The sequence below is a fragment of the Mus caroli genome, chromosome 7, assembly GCF_900094665.2.
Source record: "Mus caroli chromosome 7, CAROLI_EIJ_v1.1, whole genome shotgun sequence".
NCBI lineage: Eukaryota > Metazoa > Chordata > Mammalia > Rodentia > Muridae > Mus > Mus caroli.
The window spans coordinates 62,137,574-62,152,632 of record NC_034576.1 but is presented as its reverse complement, the minus strand read 5'-3'; the positions used below and the strand labels follow the sequence as shown (position 1 = coordinate 62,152,632).

At 36.9% G+C, this 15,059-nt stretch overlaps 2 protein-coding genes across 3 annotated transcripts in view; both read left to right on the top strand.

The window, feature by feature from the left end:
* The window catches only part of Snrpn (small nuclear ribonucleoprotein polypeptide N), a 111,946-nt gene that overhangs the window by 86,615 nt on the left and 10,272 nt on the right, over positions 1 to 15,059 (top strand). The window contains exons 1-3 of one of the 2 annotated variants that reach the window (XM_021166812.2): positions 1,609 to 1,772; positions 7,406 to 7,501; positions 10,557 to 10,705. The gene's annotated coding sequence lies outside the window, so the exon portion shown is untranslated. Of the gene's footprint in view, positions 1 to 1,608; positions 1,773 to 7,405; positions 7,502 to 10,556; positions 10,706 to 15,059 lie in introns of those variants that run through there. The other variant, XM_021166813.2, reaches the window with a different exon arrangement.
* Snurf (SNRPN upstream reading frame) overlaps positions 1,685 to 15,059 on the top strand; it is a 16,055-nt gene continuing 2,680 nt past the window's right edge. Inside the window, exons 1-3 of the mRNA XM_021166814.2 lie at positions 1,685 to 1,772; positions 7,406 to 7,501; positions 10,557 to 10,705. Of these exons, the coding sequence (XP_021022473.1) occupies positions 1,759 to 1,772; positions 7,406 to 7,501; positions 10,557 to 10,662 (216 nt within the window). The 5' untranslated portion in view covers positions 1,685 to 1,758 and the 3' untranslated portion in view covers positions 10,663 to 10,705. The remainder of the gene's footprint in view (positions 1,773 to 7,405; positions 7,502 to 10,556; positions 10,706 to 15,059) is intronic.

The following is a 15,059-nucleotide window of genomic DNA, read 5'->3' as shown; positions in this document are numbered from 1 at the left end:
CCTCTCTGTCTGATTTCTAGCACCACATAATTCCTGCAAGGTAAATTCCAACCCAACCATGACACGTCCTGTTTCAAAATCTCCCCATCTTGGGAGGCCAGCCTGGTCTACAAAGTGAGTTCCAGGACAGCCAGTGCTACACAGAGAAACCCTGTCTAAAAAAAAAAAAAAAAAAAAAAAGAACAAAAGAACAAAACCAGGCATGATAATCCCTTGCTGTAATGAGGATAGAAGGCTTATTCTGAGTTTTAAGCCAGTTAGTGCTACAAAAGAATTTCCAAGCACACCTGGGATAGATTAAGAACCAGCCTCAGAAAAGCAACAACAAAATACACACCCAGCAGAGCTGAGCTACATTCCACCATTCCTAGCCCTAATCTATTGTCTTTTCATTTTTCCATAAGTAGTCTGTCCTTGTGATTTTCATTTGCATTTCCATGGTGACTGACAATAGCATCTAATTTTTTAGTTATATGTAAATAGATTTCTTCAGCTGTTTTTGAAAGTTCAGGTTTTGGTTACTTTTAGAACTGAATGTATCTTCATTGAAGTTGGATTTAGGATGTTTGGGGACTGGATGCTAGCTCAGTGGGGGGAAGGGAAGTAGAGAACTTCAACTTTGTTAGAATACCTCATTAACAGTTCTTGCAGGCAGTCATTAAGGTATGCTAAACCCATGTAAATTTAGCTTCCTTAGTTTTCTTCTTGCCATTTTGTTTTCCTAATCTACAAATAATTGCATATTGAAGTTACTACCACAATAATACTTTTACTAGGCAGACAGGAAATTAATAGGTCAAAAGTAACCGAAACAAATTCTTATATATGTATCCACAATCTACAAAATGTTTTTTTTTTTGAGATATTGTCACAAATTTAACCCAAGCTGGCCTTGAGTATGCAAAATACTGCTTTCTTAGAATAAGTTTCCTGAGAGCTGGAATTACTGGATGGCATTTCTATGAGGTCATATATTTGTTAGTAAATAGTGTCTACTTTCCACCCCGCCCCAGGCATAACAAAATTTAGTAAGCCCTGTCTCCAAAACCAACAACAACAAAAGAAGCAGATACAGAAGTTTCATAATGGAATGGTCTTTCTATTAAAATTTAATCACACCATGATTTGGAGAAAATACTTTTCTCCCCAGTCATATGTTCTAACACAGAGAAAGAAAATACAAGTAATACTACATTAATGTAGAATGTAGAATTCGGAATCAGGATAAATTTTTTCTGTACAGAAGTTTAAGCATCTGACAATTTGGCTGGGCTTCATGTTTGATTTTGTGTGTGTGTGTGGGGGGGGATACACTATTTAAAATGATATAGCCTAGAAACCACAGTCTTCCTCATATTGGAGATCAAACCTTTTTTCTTCTCCCACGTAGTAAAAATCTGTGTGATACTTGAATTCACTTGGGAACGATTTTTTTTAATTAAATGTATTTAGAATTAGGTAATTATATCCATTATTCCAGATTGACAGTAATTTTTTTAAAAAAAAATACATGCTCAAATTTCTGTAGTAGGAATGCTCAAGCATTCCTTTTGGTAGCTGCCTTTTGGCAGGACATTCCGGTCAGAGGGACATAGACCCCTGCATTGCGGCAAAAATGTGCGCATGTGCAGCCATTGCCTGGGACGCATGCGTAGCGAGCAGCGTGATAAACCTGAGCCATTGCGGCAAGTCTAGCGCAGAGAGGAGAGGGAGCCCGAGATGCCAGACGCTTGGTTCTGAGGAGTGATTTGCAACGCAATGGAGCGAGGAAGGTCAGCTGGGATTGTGGATTCTAGTAGTGAAAGTGCACCCTATTTGACCAAAACATTCTAGATTTGGGCTTATTAAGATTTTTGACAACCCAGATACCTTTATTTTTGAGAATTGGTGAGCAATCCTTTGGAGCCGGCAGACGGACTCCTTGGGTGTGTTAGTGCGGCACCTGCGTGTAACGCGTTGCCTTTATTATGGTGCTCTGAGGTTGTGACTGGGATCCAGGATGCAGGAGCTGTGTTGCCGCAGCATGGGGGCTCCAGGATGCGGGACCTCTTTTGTCGCGGCCTCTGGACTCCTGGAAGTCAGAGCTGTGTTGCCGCGACTTGTACGTCCAGAGATTTTGGAACTGTTAACTGTGTGGCCTGTGGCCTCCAGAATGCCCGAGCTCTTTTGGCTCTGGGGGTGGGTGTGGGTAGAAGTTCTGTTGCGGCTTCAGGAACCTGTAGAGTCGGGGATTTTGTAACTGTTACTGTGCGGCCTGTGAGCTCCAGGATGCAGGAGCTCTGTTGCCGCAGCCTGTGGGCTTCGGGGCTGGGTGGACACTCTGTTGTCCAAGGCTGGGGCTCTGTTGATGCAGCCAGTGGGCTACAGGGCGTGGGAACTCTGCTGCCGCAGTGCCGCAGCCTGTTTTCTCTGGGGGGTGGGAGCTCTATTGCAGCAACAGCCAATGTGCTACAGGGCATGGGAACTGGGCTGCCGCAGCTTGTGTGGTCTGGGGGGATGGGAGCACCTTCAGGGGTCTGGGGAACTGGAGCTGTGTTGCAGTGGCCTGAGGGCTGCGAGCTTGGTTGCCATGGCTTGTGTGTTCAGGGTGGGGGCGACTGGAGTGCTGTTGCCATGGCCTGCGGGCTATGGGGGTGGGAGCTCCATTGCCACGGCCTGTGAGCCTAGGGTAGGGGGAGCAGTAGCTCTGTTGCCTCGGCCTGTGTTGCCGCGGCCTCTTAGTTCGTGTTTGGGGGAGCTCTGTTGTTGTGGCCTTTAGGCTGAGGGTGCGCGCGAGGTGGGTGGGTGGGTGGGGGCGTTCTGGGAGCTCTGTTGCTGCTACATGTGGCTTCAAGGATGTCAGAGCTGTGTAGTGGTGGTATGGTATGGTGGAAGGTGAGCGTTAGTGGGTGATTTCCTCTGAGACCTCTATAACTACTTCTCAAGGTCATGTGGTTGAGTGGCAAAAAGATACGTGTAAGTCAGAGAAGTGATTGTATGTCCAGGTTGCAGGTGGCCAGAGTGCTTTTGGTTTGCGGCCTTGGAACTCTGACCCATGGATGGAAGTAATTAATGTACAAAGTCTGGTACTCAGGCCATAGGGTGTCATTTTTAGCCCTGCAGCCCAGTGGCCGTCGGCTTCAGGGTGCTTCCAGGGTGGGGTCTACTGAGGTAGATATGCGGAATGTACCAATATTGGAGGAGGGGGGAGTTGTTGAGAAGAGAACCTGTGTAGGATGGCCTGACCTCACCTTAAGGATTTTTCGTGCAGTCTTCCCTTCTGATTGGGTTGTGTATTTTGTTCTTGTTGTTTCCTTTTGTAGAATTGCTTCCCATTTACAAGATAGGGATGCTAGTCTCAGTGTTCCATTTTCTTGTTGTGTCACTGTCACCCACCCCTCACAGTGGGGGTTTAATGTATGAAGTCTATGCAATACTTGCTTTTACCCACTCATTGAGTAGAGGTAATAAGACGATGTCTTTTATTTTTTCATGGCATTCTGAATTTTATCAAAGTCATCTTGGTATTATCAAGGGGCCCTGTCGCTTGTCAAACGCCATTGTGAGGATCTGTAAAGATGGCCGCTGCTGCAGAGGTGCTGAAGTGCGCAGGCGCAGCATGGTGTGTACAGGGCAGTAGACCCCTCCCCATTATGCTACAAACCTAAGGAGATAACAACACTTGTCATTTCTGCGGTGTTGGAATTTCAGCCACACCCTTTCTTAAGGTCCTAGAGAACTGAGCCTACTGAGCACTGGTTCTCTCCCTACAGGCACCTGATGCAGTAGAGGTGACACCTACCTCTCCCTGCATTGACAAAAGAAGGGACTTCGCAGAGGAATTGTGCAGTATTGGCATCAAGGGGCTGACTACCATTTCCTTAACCTGGTGCTACGATAGCTGTGTATCTTTTTACCCCTCCTTTAATGCAGTGTCACAGTAGGGAAAGGGGAGAAAAAGGAGACTTGTTTGTGCAGGTTCCTTTTCACAGTCTTATTCTTATCTTCCAAAACCTTTGATAATGGAAGGTGGGGGGAAGCAGGAAGTTGAATTTTTCCATGAATTCTGGTATTTGGAAGATGGGGTAGGGGGAGAAGGAATATAGAGGTTATAGGTGTGTATGGCCTGTTCCTGTATGGCAGAGCAGGTGATTCCCTATTTTTATTTTTATTTTTTTGGTAGTAGAATAGGTGTGAGAATTTAGAACAATATAGCCAGGTCAGGTCAGCACCTATTATTGGTGATGGTTAAGATAGCTTTACCTACCAGGTAGGAAATTTATATTTATATTTTAATGCCTACTTAAAAAAAATTTAAACGCTCTGTAGCAGCTAAAAATATAAGTTGTACGTTCTTTAAGAGAAGACAGAAATTTAAAAACCAGGATTGTACATGCTTTAAAACTGGATAGTTTTATTGATAGAAACTACTCTAAATTTGAAAGAATAATGAACAAAATAACTGCATTTACATTTCTTTATCAAATACACTTAAAAAAATTTAAAACAGGTTTCTGACATAAATCAATTTAGTGTCAGACATGATATGTATCCCACTGTCAATGGAGCTGGTGATCCACCCCACCTTCTCCCTTCAGTGCTTGAAACCACAAGTGTGACTCCTGTGTTTCATACTTTCAATATTTTTTCATGATTTTTTTTATGAGCTTGCTTTTTTTTAAAAAAAATCTTGTTTTCTTTCACATTTATTGGGAGGTAGTATTTATGGTTGTCATATATGGTAATATTAAATAATGCTAAATTTTAGAACATAGACTTTGATTTAGAAGTTTGTCTTTCTGACATGACAGTATGATCTTGTAGCCAAGGTTAACCTTAAACTTGTAATCTTCACTGCAATTGCCAGATTTCAAAAATATATCTTTAAAATATTGTATATAATATAATTTAGTCTTTAGACTCTAGTAACATGGGGTTTCAACTAATATTTTGGCTCAGCTATTGTTAGTAACTATTATAAAACTGCTCATTATGGCCCACTATATTTTCTTAGTTGAATCAGATCTCTTTGATGAAGCATTCTCCTTTTCAAGGCCTCTGAACGTTCTGTATCTTTGCCTTAAGTAATGATTTGGTGCTGTGATTACTTTTGTTACTGTTTTAAGGAAGGGTCTAACTCAAAATGCAGTCTCGAGAGACAGTTGACTATTGTGATTATTGCTGTACCAGATACTGAGTTGGAAAATGCTGGGTGTCCTTTCTTCAATTTAGATGAACATATCTTAATTAAAGGAGCTTTATTGTTATTAAAAGTGTTATTTTACTTGTTCTGTTCACAGAACTTTATATTAAAATGACTGAATTTGGTCATTTTTTTCATTCTAGATTTTTTCATCTAGATTTTTTTATTCCTTCCTCTTTTCATGAATGTATCTTCACTTTAAAAACTCACATTTAAAATGTAGCTTTTGAAGTTAATTTGCTACATTTATTACTATACTTATGTTATTGTCTAAATAATTGTAAGAGAATTTATAAGTAATTCTTTGTTTTCAGGCAATATTTTGATAATATAGCTGTGTAGCCCAAGCTAGTCTTGAAATAAATCACCCCATTTCAGTTTACTAAGTCGTATGATTTTACAAGGCAGTTTTGCTGAAAGGCATTTAAAAGTGTGTACGTGTACACGCACACACACATATACACACACATCCCCAACATAAGGACAGTTAAGTTTTTTTTGTTTTTTTTTTTTTTTTGGAACAGGTTAAGGTTCTATAAACAAAACAACTGTTAACTGGTCAGGTGCTTAATCGATCTAGTTTTATAGATAGGTAGAATTTAGAGAATTGGCATTTGGATTCTGCTTTCGACATTCTTTCATGACTTGTCAAAGACCTTCCATTTGTCTTTTCTGCATGTGTTTTTCTAATTTCAGTATTATGAATGGTTTCTGCAGTTCCTAACATGGCCACCCTGAGGCTCTTACTTATTTTCAATTTGACAGAACGACCATTTTGTGAGGTGTTCCCAGATCTTAACATGGTAGTGCATTTTCCCAGCCTGTTTATAGCATTTCCTTAAGCGAACATGTTATTTCTTCATAAATCCTGAAGACAGCTACATGTACATATGAATATTTTAATTAATAATTTTCCAATTTAATTTTTATGCTTTGTTAGTCTGGTTTATAAATGGATTATAATCTAAAAATATTTTCCCAAATAGTTTGGAGTGATCTTGTATTTTTGTTGGAACAGAGGACTGGCGCATATTGTATATGTATATATGGGTTATGTGTGTGTTACATCTATATACATATTTTTTGAGATTTATAATTGGAAATAATATATTTTTACTTCATTTCCCAATCTTAATCCAGATTTTTCTCATGTAATGTTCTCCCCTAATTATGTTTAAATCTCAGGTCCTAATATCTTTTAAATGTTTATTTTACATACATATGCTTTATCTACATGTATACCTGGATGTCAGAAGAAAGCATCAGATTGCAATATTGATAGGTGCCTGTGAGCCACCATGTGATTCCTGGGAATTGAACTCAGGACCTCTGGAGGAACAGACAGTGCTCGTAATTGCTGAGCCATCTCCATCTCCAGATTCTAATATATTTTTAATTATAAAATACTCTAATGTTTTAATTGTATCTTATTTTTTGATCACAACACAGGCTTCCTATGTTAGACCTGGCTGGCTTAGAACTTCTATATGTAGAACAGACTGCTTTAAAACTTAGAGAAATCTGTCCTTTTATGTTTTTGTTCCTGCTTTTGCCTTTTGAGTATTGGAAATAAAGGCACACTTTAATAATTTTATCTTTTTTGAATTAGAATATGAATACCTTTTAATATTCACTATGCAAATGAAAAAGATTCTAAGTGAAGCCTTTATCTTTTCCTTCAAACTTTTATTTTGTTTTTAATGTATAATGTTTGTTTTTTGTGGTAAGGGGAGGGAGTATGCCGGTATGGCAGATACAGAAGTAAACATAGTTCTGTGGAGTAGGTTCTCTCTACATTTTCAAGGGTTCAGGGATCAGATTGTCTAGTTTGTCTTCATAGCTGGCAATGCTTTACTTACGGAACCATTTTATCAATCTTATCTTTATGATTCAGGGGAAGGATTCATTTAGCCTAGACTGACCCCAAATTTGCTTTTTTTTTTGGGGGGGGGGTCCTTGTAGCCTTGGCTGTCTTGGAACTAACTCTGTAGACCAGGCTGGCCTTGAGCTGAGAGTATCCTTAAACTTTTAATTTAGGGTTGTTGTGATCATAAACCCTGTCTTCATCTCATTACTGCTGAGATTAAATGTATGTACTACAATCTCTTATTTACACAGAGCTGGGAATGGAGCCCAGGGTTTCCTGATTCCAAGGCAAGAGCTCTTAAACCCTCATAATGCATTTAAATATTTTTAATAAATTAATTCATCTTTTTCTTTCAGGGATCGCTTACACTTGAGAAGAACTACTGAACAGCACGTGCCAGAGGTCGAGGTCCAGGTCAAACGTCGAAGGACAGCCTCACTGAGCAACCAAGAGTATGTGAATTCTGAGTTAAGAACCAAATAACAGAAAAGTATCATACAAAAAAAGAGATTGCAATGATATTAATTGAATACCTAATATAGAAGATGTAACAAAATAATAAAATCTGTAATTGTATTGTTTGAACAGAAGTCAGCTTTTACCATTTCAACCACTCCTGGTTAAAATGATACCTGTTCCTACTTTAGGAGTGCTGGAATTAACAGCACACACCAAAACACCTGGCTCCTTATTAAGGTATTCAGTACAACATGTGACTTTTTCAATTATAGGAATGTTGCTGCCTTCATCTTTCTCATATTTTTGTGGTGATTGAATTAAACTTAGAGCATCATACAATTTATAGAAGTATTCTATTTTTATTTTTGCATGCATAAGGGTTTTTAACCATTAGAATTATATATTCACAGTATGAATTCCTAAGTTATGGTATTTATTTTGCATTCTTATAAAATTTTCTGCATTGGTGTGAGACATTAATGTACACATTTGGTCCTTTCTTATAATGAAATTTATTAGTTTTGAGATGGAGAGCCTATGCTAACCTTAATTTTCTCTTTTATTTATTTTTTTATTAAATCACAAACCAGAGTATCTCCTTGACTCTTGGACCTTCTCCACATCCCAAGTGCTGGAATTGAATGTGTACCCTACCATGCTTGTCTATATATTTAGATTCATTGAATAGTATATCTTAGCTAAAATTTTAAAAATATTTTCATTAATTCTTTGAATATACACATGTACACACATAAATGAATCTTGATCTTTAACTTAAACATATTTAAAATATACTGATTATTGATGTATAAACTCTTAATTTAATTAGTCTCAAAACTCTTATCATTTCATTCTCCTTTTTTCCATAGAGATAATCTTAAATTGTTCTCATTTCAGAGCTTTTTCATGGCATTTACATTTGTGCTTTTGAGGATGTATAAAAGAAGAAATGAAGTTTGAGTTCTCAATGTACCATTGCTACCTTTACATTGGTACATCTGTATATTGACTATAGAATGCAGAGTCTGAGTGCTATAACAATAGTTATTTCTTTTTTTATTGTTTATTTATTTTTGTTTTGGTTTTTTAGTTTTCGATTCAGGGTTTCTCTGTGTAGCACTAGCACTGGCTGTCCTGAAACTCAGAGATCTACCTGCCTCTGCCTCCCAACTGTAGGGATTAAAGGTGTGGGACAACACTGACTGGCTATTTATTTCTTATGAGACTACTTGGTGTTTGTTTTGGCATTCAGGAGCAGATACTGCAGATATTTATTACTGTTTCTGCAGATATTATACTGCAGATATTATTGCTGTTTCGCATCCTTTATACTAAAGGACTTTTCCCCCAAAATTGCAGACAATAGGCAACACAGCAGTAAATTATTTTAATACTATATATATATTTAATACTATATATATATATATATATATATATATATATATATATCCTTCTAAAGCTATATGCAAAATACAGTGCAATTAAAAGACATGATTAAAATGGTGTTTTTGAGATACGGTCTCACTATGTAGCTCTGCCTGTTCTGGAGCTTACTATATAGACCAGGCTGGACTCAAACTCACTGATCACCTCCTGCCTCTAGGATAAAAGATGAGTACCACTATACCTGGCTAAGAATGCTTTCTTAAAATAGGAGAAAATAAGAAAATATTGACTCATACATGTTGTTTATAGTGTGTAAACTTTCAACAACTATCTTGCTAATGGGGAAGGATGCCTTGGGTTTTTCTGTTTTGAGGAGTGGGTTATTAGATGGGCTCTGGACTGGAAACTGCAGCACTTTTACCTTAGGTTCTTCAGAATCATAGGTTCTGTGCTACTAGAATATAGATCTCTTGGTATTTGTTTGTTCATTTCTTCTGATTTTGTTTCCTGTTTCTCAGGTTTTACCAGGTATCTCTGGTGGTCTTACAATTGACTACATACACCAGATTGACTTCAAATTTATGGCAGTCCAATTGTCACTGCCTTCTGAGTACTTACATTATAGTTATGTGACAGGAAATGCCTCTTGTGTTTTGCTAATTTTTTTTCTATAGAACAATAATATACATGACTGAGTAAAATTCTACATTTATTGCAATGCACTTAGCTTTTTTAGGTGTCAAATATATGGACATATATTTTTAAAGATTTATTTGTTATTATATATATGTACACTGTGACTGACTTCATACATACCAGAAGAGGGCATTAGATCTCATTTCGGGTGGTTGTGAGCCACCATGTGGTTNCTGGGATTTGAACTCAGGACCTTCAGAAGAGCAGTCACTGCTCTTACCCACTGAGCCATCTCGCCATCCCATGGGCATATATTTTTGTTAAGGTTTATTTTTATTGTATATGTATGTCAGCACAACATATGTACCTAGTATCCAAGGCCAGAAGAGGACATTTGGGTCTCCTAGGACTGGAGTTAACATTTTCCAGAAGGTTTTGAACTACCATGTGGCTATTAGGAATTGAACATTCTTCCTAGGAGCAACAATTGTTCTTAACTGTTAAACCATCTGTCTAGCCCATCACTATTTTAGTTTAATCTGTATTTGTGATTGTGGTTATGGTATGTGGTTGTGGGTGTGTGCTTGTATGTGTATACAGACACTTTGAAAAAAGGTTATCGAACTGGATTGATGGCTCAGTGGTTAAGAGCACTGACTGCTCTTTCAAGGAAAGGTCCAGAGTTCAATTCATAGCAACCACATGGTAGCTCACAACAATCTGTAACAGGAGCTGATGCCCTCTTCTGTTGTATCTTAAGAGTTTCTAGATGAGGACTCTTGGCTTTTTAGTTATTAGGATACATCCCCATACTGAACAAATATCTAGTAGTTTATCCATTTTTGTTGGCAGAAATCCCTGTTTAATTGTTTAGTGTTATGTTCATACCTAAATAACAATACTTTAAACAATGTTAGACTTTTTAAAGGAGGCTCTTTTAGAGCAAAGGTGTTTATAATTTCCTATTTATTGCTATCTACAAAGACAGATGCCTTCTGTCATTTAAAAATATTGTACTCTTTGTAGGTGTCACTTGTACCCACGACGTTCTCAGCAACAGCAAGTTCCTGTGGTGGATTTCCAGGCAGAACTAAGACAGGCATTCTTAGCTGAGACACCAAGAGGTGGTTAAAGCAGTATTGCAACTTCAAGGTGGTGGAATTCAAGGAAAACAGGTTAGAATTAATTCCAAAATGAACAAAAGTAAAAAGAATAAGGTATCTAGGATTTAATTGATAAAACTACTTTTTAAAAAAATGTGTATAATATATATATATTATTTATGTGTGTGTATGTAGTACATATATAGTCTCTCTATATAGTGTATATATATCCTAGAATGAGGTACACTGATTTTCTAAAATACACATATTAAATAACACTGAAACCAGTATAACTACAATCTTAATGTATATTCCCTGACATGTTGTGTTTCCATATACTACTTTGGAATGCATTAAGGAAATTTTATTTTCTTTTTCATTGATTATTTTTTCTACTTTACAAAAATATACTCATTTATTAGTTAATTTATAGAACCCCCTCTTGTGAGATTTTCCTGTTAACATTTTACATAGTATTGTATTAGCTTTTATTACTTTCAAGAAAATATTATGTTTATGAATATTCTGAATTATTTTAATTGTGAATCAGTAGGCATAGAATTCTACAGAAAGTATTTCACCATAATTATTTCTTTTGAATCAGCATATCATGTAATAAAAGTATCATCTATAATGTTATTGCAATACTTACGGATTTAGATTTACTTTATTTAGATTCTATTTTACAGTGTAGTACTTTGGTTTTCTTTTAAGCCAATTAATTTATTTAATTTATGAATATTATGTGTGTGTGGTACTTTATACCTGTATGTCTGTCCTCCATGGGCATACAGTACTCACAGAGTACAAGGCTTTCTTGGACATGGTGTGAAGTAATGTTAACAGATGTCTTATTTATAAATGTTGTGCTGGAGGATGGTCTTGTCAGGCATCAGTTGTCAGACATCAATGGGAGGAGAGGTCCTTGGTTCTATGAAGGCTTGATAGATACTCCAGTGTAGGGGAATTGAGGGCACAGAGGCCGGAGTGGATGGGTGGGTCAAGGAACTTTCTCATAGAAGCACAGGGAGGGGAGATGGAATAGAATGTTTCCGGGAGGTGGGGAAATGGGAAAAGGGATAACAATTGGCATATAAATAAAAAATGTGAAGAGGGGAAAAAGAGACATAAGTATAGTTAAGAGGAAACAGAAACAAACAAACAAATAAATAATTAAATACTGTGTTACAGCTATAGGTATCATTTGTATCCATGATGTTCTCGGCAGCAGCAGCCTGGCAGTTTGAATTTATGTAGTGAGTTATAAACTACTTTAAAATGAGACTCTGTTTCACACTTTGGCCAAGAAAGCCTGGATTTCTTATCTTTCTGTTTCTATGACTTAACTGTTATATATCTGTACTACTATATGTGTATACATACTAGAGTTTTTTTTTTTTTTTACAGGTTTAATGTATTTATTCAGGCAAGATCTCATTATATGATCTTGGCTGACCTGTAATTTAATTTAAGGAGGCAGCCTCATAAGCCTACCCCATGCATGTTGGACTGTTGATTGGCTAAGTTTTGTGCAGGCAACCATACGTACTTATTGTGATAGTTCATAGGTATAATAATCTTACAATATCAAGAAGACATTATTTCCCAGAAGTGCACTGATGTCTGGTTTATAATTTTTCTACCCATTCTGTGATGGATTNTTTTTTTTTTTTTTAAGATTTATTTATTTATTATATGTAAGTACACTGTAGCTGTCTATCTTCAGACGCACCAGAAGAGGGCATCAGATCTCATTACGGGTGGTTGTGAGCCACCATGTGGTTGCTGGGATTTGAACTTCGGACCTTTGGAAGAGCAGTCGGGTGCTCTTACCCACTGAGCCATCTCACCAGCCCCTCTGTGATGGATTCTTAGACTTGGGTGGTAGTGCTGTGATATAATTTATGACAGAGCCCTCCAGTTCACTTATTTTCTGCACTTTGTTCAATTGCAAGTCTATAAAGCACCATTCATTGTAGAGAGAATCTTCTGATATGAACTAATATATGGGTATAAAGTATGTAGAGGGCAGTCATTTTATGCTATACCAGTTTAACAATAGTTGTAACTTCCCCTATAGTGCCTGTATTCTCAGCTGTATTGCATGCATTCATCTATTTTATTAATTTAAAAAATAAACATTAAGTATTTTTATAGGAATCTATAGTGGCCTGAGAAGGTATCACAATTCCCTGAACTAGAGGTGTAGACAGTGTTTTAAGAGAACTGGTGTTCTAGGAGAACTGAACTAGGATCCTGTGCAAAAGTACAGTAGCATCTCATAAACAGAGAGCCAATTATCTTCCTGTTTTCAGTTTTTAAAACTGTATCAATTAAGCTAGGCATGGTGGCTCTTGCCTTTAATTTCACCAATCAGGAGGCAAAGGCAAGTAGACCTATGTAAGTTCCAGGCCAGTCAGCCTAAATTATGAGTTTTAGGCTAGTCAGTGCTATGTAGAGAGACTCTGTGTCAGAAAAGAATTAGCCAATTAAAAATATACAACTAAATTAGAAACATGTTGACTACTCCCATAGTAACCATGAAATCCTTGTACCAATGGTCATATCCTAACAGACATATCGTTATTGTAGCTCGCAGGATTCACAACAGAATAGGAATGGATTTTCTTCAGCATCCTGTATAGCCAGCAGTTAGGAAGCTTCTGGCACAATCTAATTAGATATGTCTGCTCTCTGCAAATAAATTACGTAGTTATCTTAAGCAATGGGTGCTTGTTATCAGGTTTTGGTTGGAAATGTAAAACAATTACATTAGTGTATATTATATTGAGGAGGAGATAGTCTGCACCACACTGTACCAACTCAAGGGGAGGTAATTCACACCTGACAGTGGTTGTTTTGTTTGATACATTATGGGTTTGGTAAGGAACATCTTCAAACCCATGTAACTCAAAATGAATGTTTTATTTCACATACACATACACGTGTATGTAAGTGGGTGTGTCATTTGGATGCAAGGACCAGAAACAGGTCCTTTAAGATTATTTAATCATCACTTCAGACCATTTATTTTACTGATTTCAGTTCTCTGGAGTTCTTTATATATTCTAGACAGTTTTCTTCTGTCAGATATGACAAGCAAAGGTATTTTGCAATTCTGAGACCTGACTATGTATTCTACTAAGTGTCCTTTTCTGTACAGAAGCTATGTAGTTTTGTGAGATTGCAGTATTGATTGTTGGATTTGTTTTCTGCATTACCAGAGTACTACTTATGTTTTATTATTCTTTGCAGTTTGGTCTATTTCCCTGTGAATTTCATTTTCTTTATAGCTGAAAAAGAAATCGCCAGCAATTAGCATTGTTAAACAAGTGAGTGTAGGATACAGTGTACACATATATGTTGTAGAGTGGAATAGCAGGATCATTAAGGTTTATATACTTGAATAGAGATTTAAAAGGCAATACAATCCTGTTTGGCATGCTGTCTGTAGTTTGCACTCTGACAGCACTGAATAACCCTTTCCTACACATTGTTTTTTTGTTGTTTTCTCTTAGCAATTATGACAGGAGCATAATGAAATCCAAAATGGTTTTAATTTTCATTTTCCTGATTGATACCCCCACATTTTTATTTATTATGTATATATTATGTATGTATGTCTGCCTGCATGTATGCCTAAAGGCCAGAGGAGGGCAAAAGATCTCATAGATGGTTGGGAGCTACCATGTGATTGCTGGGAATTGAACTCGGGACCTCTAGAAGAACAGCCAGTGCAATTAACTTCTGAGCCATCTTGGCAGGCCTGCTAAACACTTAAAGATTTTTAAAGATATTTCTGTTTCTTTTGAGAACTCTATTAATATCTAAAGCCTATTAATAACTGGGTTCTCTCTTTTTAAATGTATATGACTGTTTTTACCTGCATGTTTATATACATACTCTATGCATTTAGTGCCTGTGAATTACCCATGCTGAATAATAATGAAGATAGTAGGCAACCCTGTTGTTCTTATTGATTGGGGTTGCTTTGACATTTTTTCTCTATTTAAGATAGCTTTCATTGTCAAATTGTTATAGCCATTGTTTTGTGAAACTTTGTTCCTTAAAATACATATATATATATATATATATATATATATATATATATATATATATATTCATGAAGTGATATTGAATTTTCTAAATATTTTGAGATGGTCCTGTGACTTGTCTATCTCTACATAGGAGATTTATAGATGTATTGATATGTGTATGTTGAATCGAACCTATAGCTTTATGATAAAGCCAGCTTGATTGCATTGGATTATGTTTTTGATGTGTGTTTTTATTTGATTTGCAGGTATATGGTTCACATGTTTATTATGGATTTTGATCTATTCATTTTTTATTTGTGTGTCTATACCTGGCTTTGATGTTAGAGTAATAATAACCCCTCACAGGAGGGGTTCAAATTGTGCCTTGT